This window comes from Microchirus variegatus (genome assembly GCF_963457635.1).
Source record: "Microchirus variegatus genome assembly, chromosome: 3".
Lineage (NCBI taxonomy): Eukaryota > Metazoa > Chordata > Actinopteri > Pleuronectiformes > Soleidae > Microchirus > Microchirus variegatus.
In genome coordinates this window covers 8,579,489-8,596,341 of record NC_139804.1, presented here as the reverse complement: position 1 = coordinate 8,596,341, position 16,853 = coordinate 8,579,489, and the positions used below count along the sequence as shown (strand labels likewise).

At 41.7% G+C, this 16,853-nt stretch overlaps 1 protein-coding gene across 1 annotated transcript in view; it reads left to right on the top strand.

The window, feature by feature from the left end:
• Positions 1-378: 378 nt before the first annotated feature.
• Positions 379-16,853, top strand: part of etnk2 (ethanolamine kinase 2) — a gene marked incomplete at both ends in the record, with an annotated part of 46,765 nt that continues 30,290 nt past the window's right edge. Inside the window, one exon of the mRNA XM_083886042.1 lies at positions 379-525. Coding sequence (XP_083742168.1) covers positions 379-525 — 147 coding nt within the window. The remainder of the gene's footprint in view (positions 526-16,853) is intronic.

Here is a 16,853-nt window from a genome sequence, read left to right as displayed (position 1 = left end):
AAATATTTCCAATTTGTAATTATGGTATTATCATTCGACTCGGGTCGCACTCGGCCACATTCGGAGGAAAGGTGGGCGGTGCTCGTGTGGTACAATCGGATGATCGTGAGTAGGCGGGGCCAAGTAGGAGGAAATGGTACGCTGACTGCTCCCAAGAAACCCGGCGACGAGCATCCTCACCCGGCAGTTTCATCCTCTATCCTCGTCATCACTTCTGCTGCCGCCGAAGCGCAGACGTCATTTTAACTCTAACGCTTGAACCATTCAAACAACCCCGCTTCTTACAAACAGGGCAACACTTTGTATGCTGCGCTTTCTAGAAGAGTCTGTGACTGAAGGGCTCGGAGATTAACGTGTCAGCTAAGCGGCTGCTGCAGTATGGAGACGCAGATACATGTGCCCGTGGGCTCGCCGGTCATTCGAAAAATCTCCGTTTTCGTGGACGAACACGACGTAGTGGAGGGAGCGATGAAGCTCATTAAAGAGCTGAGACCGGCGTGGGATCCTAGCCTCGTCAGGACCAAGGTAAAAGCGTGCTAGCTGTGGACTCAGTGTGTGTGTGTGTGTGTGTGGCTAGGCTAAAGAAGAGTGACAGCTCTGCTGCAACATCAGCAGACAGGAGGAGGGCTGCGACCACAACATGTCACTCATTTGTGATAAAAGACAACTTCACCTGCTCTTTTTAACTTAAAGAAACGTGAAAGAAATGCTGTAATGTCAACTGATCGAGCATTAGTGACTAAGCTAGCAAGCTAGTAACAGTTAATACATGACCACATGAGCTCCCTGGATAATGTTCCATTAGGCTCTTTAGAACACTTTAGACGTCCACGTTACACCTCCATGAAGCCCAGTCCTGCTGTCATGATGGTGTCAGTGGTCAGCTGCTGGTTACACGATTGTGGGTGATAACTCTGAACTCACATGACTGAATGTTATCAGTGATCTCCATTCATGTCCTATATCAGCAAAACAATGAGTTCAAACCACTTAATGGATTATCAGCAAAAGTCAGTCTCTTTCTCAGAAAAGTTCATCTCATAAGTGTTATAGCCAGTGAACGTGTCTGTGTCATCTGAATGTATTGATAGTAAGTGTTTTTCTAGTCTCCATTACTACTCAAAGCTGCTTTACACTAGGGTACCTTGCCTAAGGAAGGATGACACTCTACCACTGAGCTTTCATTGCCAATCCCAGCTAACTGTACAGCGACAGCGTGATTCCATTCACGGACCAGACTACAGTGTTAAATATTAAGATTTTAGACATTTCCCTGGTAATTGTCGGAGATTAACCTACGTTTTTGGGATTGTTAAATATTTTTAAATGATCTACAGTTCAACACTGTTTGGCTTGATCCTTGTGTCGGACAAAAGGTACACCGTAGTTAGAGCAGAAAATAATCAATGTTTTTATTTTTAAAATCGTCCGGAACAAATAACACAACTTAATCGATAATATCGATATATCACCCAGGCCAAATTCAGAATCGATTGGCTTGAATTTCAATAAAAACTGGAAAAATTGGGGTGTTCTAAAACTTTTGACCGGTAGTTTACCTCTATTCGTTATCAAAGCGGGGGCGTGGCTAACACACGGGCTAACGTCACCGCTGTCCAATGCCATGTTCATTGTTTTGAGAGCTTTGCTTCACGTCACGCGTAATCAATCTCTGGACGTACAAATCGATATCTGGACCGGGGGAAATTAGGGCGTCTTTAGGGCGTCCTGCCTAAAAGTAGGGCGTCTAATTTCTGTCGCCTGGACGCCCCTGCCAGGAACTCTACTGTTGCTCTGGGATTAGTGAGACTCTGTAAAACCAGTCCAGAAGTCAAAGTGAACCATAAAACTACCTCATGTTGCCAGCTCTCTCATCTGTGGGATGGCACTTTATCTCGAAGTCAGAGAGATCAGTGACGGCCTTGGCTCTCAGTGCACACAGCTCACATGGCAAAATGAAAAGATATACTCAAAGTCCTGATGTTCTGAAGTTGTTTCAGATCTCTAGTTTATCTGCAAATCTAAAATTGTCTTTGAGGTAAAGGTTAAATCTGCTGTTGCTACTGATAATGATAATACATTTTAAAACTTAGGGTGAATTCCAATTCCTTGCTTAACCCTCAATCTTAACCCTCGATCTCAAAAATGCGCGCTCCCTCTAGTGCAAGTGCTGTCCCGATTCTCGGAAAAATTAAGTTGAGGGGCCCTCAATATTGAGATTTTCCGACACCACCCTTGGGAGCAAGGGCTACCCAGAATGCATTGCGTGTTTTCACATAAGAAAGATGGCTTCGAAAGCAGCGAAGCGAGTGCGATACAAATTAAGTATTTTCTTTGTTAATAGAGATATAACAATTATGAAAACCATTGTATTATCTTCAGTTTAGACCCATATTATGGATTACTGACGTCATCGTTGCGTAACATTTATTTTTATTTTACGATCGTTTGTAGGGGTGGGAATCTCTTGGCACCTCACGATTCGATTTGATTACGATTCAGAGGTCAGCAATTCGATTCTAAACCGATTATCGATGCATCTTGATGCAACAATTTTTTACTTTAATACTTTGCTACTCATTTAAAAGTAAAATAAAGGAACATAAATATAAATGTGGTAGTGCCCCCTCATCTGGCTCATCTGGTGCAGACAGCCCTTTTATTTCTGCGCACCGCCCCTGCGATGTTCTGTTCTCCCTCTCCTGCGCAGTTCGTCGCTCCTGCTTCTCCAAGCGCTCATTTGATTTTGATTTGATCTAAAGCAGACTGGATCATTTCTCTACGTGTTTTATCCCCACATAAGAATAATGATCTTTATGACGAGGATGGAGTACAGTCGCGATGAAGTGCAGGTGATCCGAGTGAAACATGGTGACAGACTCTGAAGAGCAGAGCGCGCTTTTCATCGTTTTCACTCCGTGGTCTTAATCTTTGTGAAAGAAGACACTTTAACGCTGTAATTAAGGGAATAACAGATGCGTCAGATGAGCTGATGTCTTTAGTTAAATGCTCAAAGAGAGAGAATGTTCTCTGCTGTGAAGTCAATGTCGCGGGGAGTTCATAATCTGTGCCGCACGCAGCCAAGTTTCACTTTTGCGCAGAGACTTTCCAGCGTTTAACAGGTGCTGTTCCACAGTGAACTCGCTGTGTTTCGACCGCCGAATTATCGGTGCATCCCTAAATATAATATCTTTATTAACAAGAACGATGTAACCGTAATAATGACGCACTTGATAGTGTGACTTGGGTTTCAATCGGCACCTGGACAAGCGTGCGCTGCATGGGGGAATGTGCGCTCTTGTTCCCAGGTATAGAAAAAGCTGAGGTGTATAAAAAAATCTATTTTAAATAAATAAACAAGCAACGCAAAGCCTAGCGGCCCGCTGGCTTATAATACACTGGGGGAAACCCTGACTCTGCAGCGAGCGAAGCGAACAGAATGTTGCAGCAGGCGAAGTAAAAACATTTTTTTTAAATTCCGATTATTAACTTATCCGCATCGATTCGGAATCGTTCTAGAGAGAATCGCGATGCATCGAAGAATCGATTATTTTTCCCACCCCTAATCGTTTGTCAATAGCCAGCCGGTGTGCACACGCGATCGTTCGCTATCGTTTACCCTACAATAAGCCGTGGTGTGCGGTAACTGCCAGCTGAATATGTCCGTGGTTGTGGTATTTGTATGAGTATCATCTTATAACTAACTGACAACCTAATAACTTGACTGAAATAAAATAATAAATAAATAATCGTGATGTAAATGTGTTCTTCTTCTTCTTTTTTGAGATGACAGACTGGACGCAGCTTTTGCGTTATTCTGCCCCCTACAGTCTGAAGACGTATCTGCATTTAAGGGGTGTCCCATTTCTAAGTGACAAAATAACCCTCAACACTTGGTTTTGAGGGCCAGTTAAGATGAGGGTTGAGCTTGAGGGTTAAGATAGGAATTGGAATTGGCCCTTAATCTCACTATTGGACAACCTTTTGGTCAACATAAGTCCATGGAGAAAATGTTTCATTTTACATCACAGCATAGGAATTGTTGATCCACTGTTGGCATCATTAAGTCCACATGTTCAGTGTTTAAAATCCTAAAAACATAGATTCTCTCTGTGGACTCTGATGAGGGGAAATTGAGATAGTACTTATTTAAGTAGGCGTAGATTTTATATGGTGAGCCTATTCTTAAGTGGCAGTTTTCTCTTTTTACATTTAAGAAGCTGAAAAAATAATGTTGAGAACTTGCCTTGTTTTAAGTTAATTTAAACACTCAAACTGATTTAATTGATTGATTATCAAAATAATTGGGGGTTAATTTACTAGTGGTGATTTCATTGTTATCAAGGGGGGGAAATCCTTGTCCCCACCGGAGATAAAATTAATTTAGCAGAGATAGGGATAGGAAAACCAGAGGGGGGGGGGATCCCCATCCCCCTACAAATCTCACTCTTATTATTTGATACATTCTCAATGGCTGCTGGTGAAGATAGCAGACTGTTGAATAAAGCAGCAGCTTGGCCGAGGCGATGTCGTCTCTTCAGCCACCATGATGTTCCTGCTTTTTCGTCCCATGACTTACACTTGCACTTTTTTGGACCTCGCACATTCACATAAAAATGCTTCACACACACACACTCAAAAAAGTTTATGCAAGAGGTGTGTTTTGTGTATATACAAAGTAAAAGAGAGTATGTGAGAGGTAAAATTGCATATGTTAGAGGTAAACTTGTGTATGCGAGAGCCAAAAATGTTGAATGTGAGATGAAAAAGTGTGTATGTGAGAGGTAGAATTGCGTATGTTAGAGGTAAACTTGTATGTGAGAGCCAAAAATTGTGAATGTGATAGGAAAAATTGTGTATGTGAGAGGTAAAATTGTGTATGTGTGTAAGGTAAAAAAGGGCTTATGGCCAATTTGAAATTGATGCTATATCGATTCCCCACATCCTATCATTTAGTAATAAATTAATAATAGATTCATTGTTAATAGTTAATTATTATCATCCCTTGTCCTTACCAATGTTTTAAGGCCCTGATGATGGACTTTGGTCGTCTGATATTTGCACATCATCAGAAGATATGCACTGAAATAGCTGGTGTAGCCTATAATGTTTTAATGGTTTATGAGCTACTTGGTCCTGAAGGTGGTGATTAGGCAATAAAGTTGATCAACCTCCATATTATATGATTAAGAGCTTATTCTTTGTAGGGCTGCAACTAACGATTATATTTGGTGTCGACAGATGATGACACAAACGTATTATGTACTTGCATCATAGTCTGATGGTTAATTAATAAATGAGTGTGTCATTTAAAAATATCTACAAAGTATCAACATTATTTGTGAACTCAATTCTCTGTGAGCGACACTGCCCCCAGCACTTCCTGTAGCTAGTTCTGGATAGCTCGAGTGTGTGTTTGGTCGTGTGTGTTTACACTGCAGTTACAGCTGAGCTTGAAGCGGCAGGTGTGTGATTTACAATAACAATAACACGAAGCGTCAACACAGATTTTATTGTCGACGAATTCTTGTAATCGTTTACGTCGACTAATCGTTGCAGCCCTAATTCTTTGAAGTTCTGACTCCTGAACATGACACAGTCCTCTTAAGAGAAACCAGGAAGATCAGTTAGATTAACTGGATTCACAAAAACATGCATGTTGTAGGAACATCCAGTTTAAAGAGTGAGCCTTTCGGGGGGAAAAGGAAAATGCATAATTGATTCCTCTTAAAAGGATCAAGTGACTGATATGTCATTATAGCCAGGTCAAAGTCAGTGGAGTGGCACCATTTACTGCCGTTTCGCTCATGAGTTTGAACTTAGCTCTGGCAACTGTGTGTTAATGTCCCCCTAATCCTTGGGATCTGATCACACACCTTCAGCTCACAACTTGTTGCTGTTTACTTTCCTCACTGAAGCCAAGTACTGAGGCCCGTACCACAAAAGTAGGATAAGGGATTAAGCCGGGCTATGTTGCTTATCCTGGCTTAACTAACCGTGATCCGGTTCCTCAAAAGCAGGATAGGGGAAAGCAGGATATGTTATGACATAAGTTACCATGGAGATTTATCCTGTGGCCTTAGCCTGGTCTGGAGCAGGCTAAGTTCCAGGATTTATTAAAGGGACAATGTGTAGTATTTATGGGTTTATATAACCCAAAATCCACTTTTTCATACATATTATGTGCTCCTGCATTGTCTAGTCGCTGTATAATAGTTGTTGTTTCATTTTCGTAGTGTTTCAAAAAGTCATGTAAAATAACATGGTCGCGGGCCGTGGTTGCATAGCCACTGTTAGCAGCGAGACGGCATGTTTCTACAGGAGCCTGTAAGGACAAACGCGAGAGAACAAATCAAGCGTCGCTTTACATGTAGCGGAAGTCCCGCCTCCACTCTCTCCGCTTCGTCTGCTACGGCCGTGGTAGCTCGCCCTCTCCCTCACCTCACGAACCTCATCTGCTGACACGGAGGAAGACGACGAGGACGACATTTGACCAGCTGCGGATACCGTAGCGCTCAGGGAAGGGAGGGGGTGAGCAGAGCAGCAGTTCTTTGTTGTAAATTTCAGCCTCTCCTCTAGATGGCACTATAAACTACTTACTTCACCTTTAAATCTCATCCCTCATCACAGCCAGCAGTCACCACAAATGAAAACTAATAGTTATTCCACTGTCCACTACACTATGTTTTCACATTCAACTATACCCACGGTCATTATCTAAACATTTGTAATCATTGATTACAATAATTCAAAAATAATTAATAATAATTTTATATTTATACACACGATAGAAATTTAAAAACACATCAAAGAGTAACACGATGCTGCTTTATTGAATAAGGATAAATCAAAGCAAGTAAATCAGCTCCTTTCAAAACTGAACTCTGTCTCTGCAAAGACATAAAGAACCAATTCAAAGAATATTATAGAACATAAGTATATTATAGAACATTATAGAACATAAGAATGAATGCACATTAAAAGGTCTGTATATAATACACGCACACACACGCACGCACACACACTCGCATACGCATGCGCGCGCACACACGCTACACAAGCTCGCTCGCACACACGCACACAGACACACACGCTTGCTCGCACACAGACACACACGCTCGCATACGCACGCGCTCACACACACAAAGTGTATTTTACAATCTAAAGGAAGTGACATTTACACATTTTCACTCACAATTTCAACTCATTATCAAAGTACAACTACGTTATCGGAGATGTTAAATAACTTTTAGGATCGTAAATGTGACGGTTTCGGCGGAGGAATTGACGTGTATTTCCGCACTACTTACGCATTCAGGCGATCGGTTTTTCTCGTTGGTTTATTATCGTGTTTCATTCTTTTTGATTTGGTCTTTCACTTCCTCCATGAGGATTTCAGCCTCCGAGGACGAAAAGAACGCCTCAGTTGTCATGGTGAATCTGATAATCTGTGAACGACAGCGAGGTCTATTTGAGGAAGCTGTGTACACGCACTGATCCAGGATAGGTTTCACCTGGCTTGATGAATCCGTGTCCGATCATCCTGGCTCGGTCTTTGTGGAACCAACTGAGCCTGGAAATGCTTGTTTTGGATTCGTTGAACCAGGCTCAATCATTCATCCTGGATATCTGAATCCTACTTTTGTGGAACGGGCTCTGGGGTTGGATATTGTTTGGATTTTAACAGTCTCTGGTTCCATTTCCTAATCTTCTTATCAGTTTTAATCAGATTTTAGACAAATCTCACACTACTGTTAGAGTTGAGTCTAGGGCTGCAACTAACAATTATTTTTGTTGACCAATCTGTCGATTATTTTTTTGATTAGTCGACTAATCACGATTTTAGTTGGCACCTATTTTGGACTTCTGTTTAACCTACATATAGTAGACTCACGCATGTGCTTTAATAACACAACATTTTATCACAGTTAATTACCAGAAACTAATTATCACGTATTTCTTACAGCTTAAATATCGCATTAATCAGTGAAAGAGGTTTACAATTCATTATAAATGCTAGTATAGACAGGGGCTGAATTTAAGTCAAAGCAGCTTCACCTGTAATTCAACTCAATTAAATTTAACGTAAGTGAACTAGCGTTGGCTGAGCTAGCTTCTTCCATGATTTCCATGACTGATAGACGTACGGGACAAATTCATTTTAAAAAATATGCGTATGACGCATTTGTGAAGTGGGAAGTGTAGTTCTTCATTAGAAGTGGTTTTGTTCCGGTGGAAATAACTTCTTTTGATAAACAGCAAAGGTAAGCCAATGTTTCTGGTTTATTTCTTGAAAGTCAATTGTTGTTTTGCTCTTATTTTGGGGGCTGGATCTGTGAATCTTTTGTTTACATAATCACGCTGACACTCCGGTGCCGCTTTTCAATGTGTGTGCTGTCTTGCAGGTCTTTTGAAAAATTGAGGTAAAAATGGGGCATTCTGAGGCTTTTTGAAGGACCATTATGGTTAGGGATGGGGCTGATCCGATCCAGTATCGGTATTGGGTTCCGATACAGACTTAATTGACGGATCGGAAATCTGTACAGTTGGATCGGAAATTTCCGAGTGTCGGCAGGGGTCTGTAAAGTCGCTGTAAACGCTGTACATATCACACTTGGCTGTATAAAGGAGTTTATTAAAGCCTTATCATCAAAATGATGACAAAAACAATGATAATAATATTAAAGCAAACAGAGCATCCATATCGGAATAGTATCGGAGTATCGGCAGCTATCTAAAATCAGATATCGGGATCGGATCGGAAGTGAAAAAAGGTGGATCGGTGCATCCCTAATTATGGTGACTCATGAAGTAAGGGCAAGTAACTCAAAATGGAAAAAAACTGAAAAACTGAAATTAATTATTGTGCCAATTTCGTAATATTTTTTCTTCTTCTTGTTTTTTTAATCTAATTGTGTTGTTATGGCTGGGACTGTGTGTACTGACATCACTTAAGTCAAGGCATTGCAGTTATAGAGGGTGCCCCTCATCTGGTGCAGGCCTTTTTTTTTGTGCACACCGCCCCCTGCTGACTGTACTCTTCTCTCTCCTGCATTGTGCGCCGCTGTAAGCGGACCCTTCATATCCAATGCAGAATAGATAATTTCTCCATGCAGTTTTATCCACACATCCATATATGACACATACAAAATGATCTTTATGACGAGGATCGAGTACAGTCGCGATGAAATACAGGGGATCCGAGTAGATGTTAGTAAAACGTCTGTTGACAGATTCTCAAGAGCACACTTTGTATTGTTTTCACTCCGTGGTCTCATTCTTTCTATAGAAGATGCTTTAGCGCTATAATTAAGGGAATAACAGATGCATCAGATGAGATGATCTCTTTAGTTAACTGCTCAAAGAGAGAGAGAAGAGAGTTCTGTCGCAGGGAGTTCATAATCTGTGCTGCGCTGCAGCCAAGTTTCGCTTTTGCGCAAAGAGACTTTCCAGCATTTAATAGGTGCTGTTCCACAGTGTCCTCACATCTTGTTGGAATCGTTTTATTGATGTTCCAAACTGATCTTGGACAGACTCTAAGCGGGTATAGACAGGCGAGTGCTGGCTGCAGTTTTTGCGGCCAACACGTCTACCCACGTGTCATCATAACATCGTTTCGGTGGTTACCGGGGGAAATGGGAGGAAAAAAATAGGGCATTTTTAGGGCGTAATTCCTGAAAGTAGGGCTTTTCTTTTCATTTATTCTTATTTTCTGGCTGGCTGTAAGGTTTTTTTTTTGCTCCTGCTGGTTTGATCCATCGGTGTTTAAAAGCAGACCTAGACCAGAAATTCCAATTAAAGATGTGTATCTGCGTCATTACCTCATTTACGAAGTCCTGAAGTTTTGAAACAAACAGTTCAGCCATTGCTGAGAACGCTGTGTTTTATTGTAATCTCGGGCTCAGCGAGATCAGTACAGTACAGTACAGAACAGTAGGGATGCACCGATTGCCATTTTTGGGGCTGATTCCGATTTTTCGAGAAGTTTGACCTGCCGATACCGATTTTAGCAGATTCCGATTCCAATTTTTTAAAACACTTTACAGCATACAGAAAGATATATATTTTTGCATATTTTCTTTAATAGAACATTTTTACATAGAAATACAATCAGTTCACATCCAATATCCACTAAAAATACAAAAATGAATCACTACCTGTATGTGTAGTTTATTTAAGTTTAAACATATTTCACAACATAGTACTACAATCACAACACAGTCTGACTTATGGGTCTGAAATATCGCGGCTGAGGACAGTGTCAGTACGGAGAGATTTCTATTGGCTCGTTTACAGCAACTAGGTTTTTGACCATAAAAACAAGTTAATGTATGTAAGTAGACCTCCATAACTAGTATATATGTGCAATAGGACCACTCTGTGAGCTTTAACTGTGTTTCATGAACATAAGAATGGTTTATATGAGCTTTTATATAAACCACGACCGTGGATTACGATATACCGATATACCAGTGTCAGTTTCCGCTACATAGCAGCCGCGACTACTCTCTAGGGCTGTAAAGTCAAAGTCGACTGGTCGACTAATTGGTCACACGCTCTGGCTCGACCAAAATTGGGATTGGTCGACTAAAATTTTTATTTTTTTATGGTGAATTTCATTAGGAGGAAAGTACCACATGCTAATAGGTTTTTTTTTACAGCACCCGTGCTTCACAGGTAACAATCTGTCTTTAGAGAACACCCCCCTTGTTTTCCACTATTTTGGTTTAGTCAAGCCCAGTTGGTTGTTGGCGCTCTGTGGCTCATGAGAGACAGACAGATTAGCGTTGCCATTAATTAGACGTGAATTTTGAGCTTTTCAATTGAGGCTACAGTCAGTCCTCCTGTCACATCCATGTCAAAGACATCAGCAGCAATTTTTCAAAAGTAGATGACAGTAAAAAAGTGGAACACAAACTTTGCAAGCAACAGTTTGCTTTTCACAGCTCTACTACAAACATGACATATCATTTAAAAACGCTAAGCTAATGTTGCTCCGTCCGTTTTGAGTATGAACATATCAGAATTATTAGCATATTTCAATGTTTTAGTCTAATAATCATTGATTGGTTTTATAACTGCAGGCGCACCTGCCCGCAGCAGCAGCGCTGCACTGTTAAGGCTTGCTCTGTATTCCTCAACACTTATTGTGCTGATATTACTAGTTATTGTCGGATATCACGGGCTATGGTATTACGCAGATGAACGTAATGCAAAACGCTGTCAGAGCCGTCAGACTCTGTTGAACTCCAGCCGCGGCTGCGAGTCTTTTAAAATTAAGAGTACCTAACAGGTACTTTGTGGGTGCGGCTCTTTTCAAAATAAAAGAGCCGCAGCCGCAAAGTACCCCCCGTCGATTAGTCGATTTTTGGTCGAGAGTTTCTTTGGTTGATTGGTTGATTACAGCCCTACTACTCATGCCTGCCTCCCGCCTTCTCACTGCATGCTACTCCCTTGTAAACAAACCCACATTGCAACTACTGCAAGTGAACCACACAGCTGCTGAATGATTGGCTGTTTGCCTGTTACTGGTGACGTCCGGAGATATGATAGGCTATTTCCGCACGATGGGTCCGCCTGTCTGTTAGCTGATTGGCTGTTCGTGATGCTGGAAGAGTAATGCAGAAAAATCCTTTTCTCTGCACCCTTCACAGTCCCTTGAGGAATGCGAAAGCACAAGAAAAACTCTTGGACTCCCCACAGTAAAATTTGGTGGCATGGTTCCATCATGCTGTGGGGCTGTGTGGCCAGTGCAGGGACTGGGAATCTTGTTAAAGTTGAGGGTCGCATGGATTCCACTCAATATCAGCAGATTCTTGAGAACAATGTCCAGGAATCAGTGACAAAGTTGAAGTTGTGTCTGGGCTGGATCTTTCAACAAGACAACGACCCTAAACACTGCTCAAAATCTACTAAGGCATTCATGCAGAAGAACAAATACGTTCTGGAATGGCCATCTCAGTCCCCAGACCTGAATATTATTGAACATTTGTGGTGTGATTTAAAGCTGTCCATGCTCGGAAACCATCAAACCTGACTGAACTGGAGATGTTTAGCAAAGTAGAATGGTCCAAAATACCTTCCGCCAGAATCCAGACTCTAATTGGAAGCTATAGGAAGCGTTTAGAGGATGTTATTTCTGAAAAAGGAGGATACACAAAAAAACATTTTGCTCTAAACTTATGCACATGCCTAATTTTGTTTAAATAATTCTTGCACACTTTCTGTAAATCATATAAACTTTATTTTACTTCTCAAATATCACTGTGTCTGTCTCCTATATGATATATTTAACAGAAATTTCTTATTCAAACAAACAATGATTTATAAAGGAAAATCATGAAAATGTACAGGGGTGCCCAAACTTTTGCATACAACTGTATGTGCCAATAACAACAGAACAGTCTCCTCTTCAACTCTCATATGGACACAATAATTTCTTCCAAAGGAAACTGGGGGAAAACGGACGTCAGACAGACTATGTATGAATGTTTACCTCTGTCTGGGTCCCAGCTTATCTCTGTCTGTTGATGTGTTGATCACTGGTGTTAGCGGTGTATTGTGTGCTGGGTGGAAAGGATCAGTCATATGGTAGCAGGGGCGTGTATGGTCATAACAGGGATGCCTGTGCGCCCATCTTTGTGGTCAACCACGTAAGGAATGTCAGATATGTATAAGTGAGCGTCTGGGCTTGGGCAGATGTGTATGTTGTAGTTGTGTTTGCTGCAGTGGGAGGCACTGGCCCACAGATGATGTGAATCCTCACATGTAATGTCCTGCCTCAGACACACTACACTCCTTACATATAAGTTATGGTGCTGCATCACTGTCAGGTGTTAGTTGCACATGATAAACTAGAGCTGAATGGTTGGACGTATACAGTATTGCAGCTGCAATTTGATTTATGACGTAGTCATTTTGATTCACGCATCAGTCAAGGATGGATTACTGAACGGGCCTACAGCCGTGTTTCAATCATGGTACAGTTCCGTTTGGTACAGTACAGTGCGGTTTGAAATAGTAAAGCCCTCTAGAGTGAGAGAGCGATGCACAGGCAACAATAGCAATGACAGTGTCTAGGTGTATAGCATTAAACAATTAAAGTGAAACAAAGCAGACAGAACATATGGTTTCGAGTGACCGTTAACAGCCATATCAAGGGATGGTATCCAGGCTTACAACAGCTATATCAGGTCAGATTTATCTTATATTGTGTGAGTGTGAGTGTGTGTGTGAGTGTGAGTGTGTGTTTGTGTGTGTGTTTGTGTGTGTGTGCGTGTGTGTGTGTGTGTGTGTGTGTGTGTGTGTGTGTGTGTGTGTGTGTGTGTGTGTGTGTGTGTGTGTGTGTGTGTGTGTGTGTGTGTGTGTGTGTGTGTGTGTGTGTGTGTGTGTGTGTGTGTGTGTGTGTGTGTGTGAGAGCGCATATGTGTCTATGTGCTGGTGTTGTTACTAGATGTGGTTGGAATCTGAGTGGGGGACCGAGTCATTGTCCGACCAACCCCCAGCAGCGAGCCAAAAAGGATCCTGATGCCCAGGGCACACAGCCAAAAATGACTTTTTTTTGTTGAATTATCAAATATATAGACAACAGCAAAATTATGTCGATTATTGTCGTAAATTTCAATAACGATACTTTTTCGACATATCACCCAGCCCTAGCCCCAGGGCAGAGTCCCCCCCAGACTGCCCACAGCCAAGGCACCGTCACCCACCTGCTCTAAGAGATATAATCAATTAGTGGGGCCCAGGTTAAACATTTTTTTGGAGGCATACATTCTCTCCATAGAGCTGTGGTCTGATGTTAAATTTCATAAACTTAAGTGTTTCTTATTTATCCAATTCAGGAGGATATTCTTGGCGATGCTTAGGCTAGTGATTAATATGTGTGATTTATTTCTGTCTATATGTATTTGATTGAAATCACCCAATATGCATAGTGCTGGGAAAGGTGGTATGGTGCATCCAAAGCATGCTGGGTGCAGGTCCTCATATACCCTACACCAGAAGGTATGTGGTGTGCATAGCCATATAGCATGCATGTAGCTACAGTGGTATGCAAAAGTTTGGGCACCCCTGTACATTTTCATGATTTTCTTTTATAAATCATTGGTTGTTTAAATAAGAAATTTCAGTTAAATATATCATATAGGAGTCAAACACAGTGATATTTGAGAAGTGAAATAAAGTTTATATGATTTACAGAAAGTGTGCAAGAATTATTTAAACAAAATTAGGCATGTGCATAAATTCAAAAGAAAACGTTTGTGCATCCTCCTTTTGGAGACATAACAGCCTGTAAACGATTCCTATAGCTTGGACAGTCCGCTTTAAAGCTCACATAGAGGGGTCCTGTTGCACATATATGTTAGATATGGAGGTTTACTTGCATACATAAACTTGTTTTTATCAGGGATGCACCGATTGCCATTTTTGGGGCCAATTCCGATTTTCCGATTTTTCAAGAAGTTTGACCTGCTGATACCGATTTTAGCCGATTCCGATTTAAATTTTTTAAACCACTTTACAGCATACTGAAATATATATATATTTTTGCATATTTTCTTTAATAGAACATTTTAACATAGAAATACAATCAGTTCACATCCAATATCCAACTAAAAATACAAAAACGAATCACTACCTGTATGTGTAGTTTATTTAAGTTTAAACATATTTCACAACATAGTACTACACACAAATAAGTAAATGAACTAATGACCAAGAACGCAGAGCTCACGCTCTCTCGCTCGCTCTCTCTGTCTCTCTCTCCCGCCCCGTGCCAAAAATGCCTCGCACTCTCTGCGCACACTGGTTTAAATGACAAACAAACAAATGCTGAGTGCTGATCAAAAGTTTTGTGCAAGTGATTTAAGGTCCTGACTCTTGTCCCAAATATGACAGGCTTCATTCAGTGATTGAAACAAATATATAAACATTAATGAAACGTTTACATGCAGAGCGCTCACTCGCAAAGCAGACAGCAGCACCGCGGCTGCACGGATGTTGTTTAATCACCGGTATGGCGGTATATTAAAAATTCATATCACAACTGAAAAAAAACAGTATTCGGTGTGAACCGGTATACCGCCCAGCCCTACACTCTACTACGTCTGCGTGTAGTCGCGTGCACATGTGTTGCTGATGCTACGCGATGCGGGTGCATTTTGATCGGCTTATTAAAATCAGAATATTCTGACTGATCGGCCGGTCACCGATTTCGATCACATTAATCGGTGCATCCCTAGTTTTTATGGTCCAAAACCTGCTATTTTCTGCAAAATCTCCCCTCACTGACGCTCGTCTCAGCTGCGGAGTTTCAGACTGAAATCTCACACCCAGAAGACAGAGTGTGTTGTGATTGGCCAGCCAGCGTAGAGCCTTCCTAACTGTCTTGTGACTGGCCAATACCCGGAAGTGACATAGTCAGCACAACAGCTCTCAGAAGCGCAGCTCCCCCCTCTGGAATGGTGGATGCACTTCTACTCATTATCAAAACATTGTTGTTTTACATACCAAAATGAGTAACCACGGTACGATACCAGACAAAGTATCACGGTACTGGGTAGTATCACGATACCACGGCCATATTATTTTTATGAACTGAAATGTATTTGTACAAGTTATAAATACTTATTAATTACTTATAATGTTGTTTGGTGCATGATAAACATGCTGGTGAGTTAGACTGAATGGTTTTAGTTCATAACTGGGTCAACAAGAGTAATTATAATTTAATTATACGGCTTTAATAAACTCCTTTATACAGGCAAGTATGATATGTACGACTTTTACAACGTTTACAGCAACTTTACAGACCCCTGGTGATTTTTTATTTATTTTTACTATTCTGTTGCAGAGTGAGATCCAGCTAACTTTATTTACTGTGGGCGGAGAGTCTTTCTCTCTCTCACACACACACACACACAAACAGTGAGCACAGAGCAGCGCACACACAAACGGACATACATAATCGGATGTTTGTGTATGTACGGGGGGGGGCATCGACTAATGCCCCCCCCCCCCCCCCGTCGATTAGTCGATTTTTGGTCGAAATTTCAGGGCTTTAGTCGACCAAGAGTTTCTTTGGTTGATTACAGCCCTAGTGACGACACTGCAGGTGTTTTATGAGGCTGGAGGTGTTCCCTCCTTTGGCTCCTATTGCCTGGTGGCAGCGCCTGCACAGTGGATGGCCGTCGTCTGTTCCTTTACTTTTTGAGTTTGGTTTATAGAGCAAAGTTAGCGGAGCCACTGACTGCACCCAGTGCTTCTGCCATGGTGAGTGTGTTGTCTCGTGTTCGTGACTGTAAACCGTGCGCGCGTCTGGACGAGACAGAACTTTTGCTTGTTGTTTGTTTTGAAGCAAATTTATATCGAAGCGGAGCAGTCTTCATGGAGTTCGTTCTTGCTGACACAAACACACGAACAGCCTATCATATCCCCGGACGTTAGCAGTAACAGGCAAACAGCCAGTCATTCAGCAGCTGTGTGGTTAGGTTGTAGTAGTTGCAATGTGGGTTTGTTTACAAGGGAGTAGCATGCAGTGAGAAGTCTAGACCGGGAGGAGAGTAGACATGCCCGCTATGTAGCGGAAACTGGCATGGTATACCGTAATCCACGGTATTGCCGTCACGTAGAATTTCTAGTAGGAACCGTTACGAATTGGCACCGCGGTGTACCGTGGGAACCGTGCAACTCTAGTTTTAACAATGTTTAAAAATAGCTTCGTCAACACTCCCCGCTGCAGGCCCTTTTATGACTTTGACCCAGAGTCCTAGTCCGGGGTTGAAACACCTCCACAACGGACGTTATTCTTCTTCTACGGTTCAATGTACGCAACCGGATGTGCCCGGACT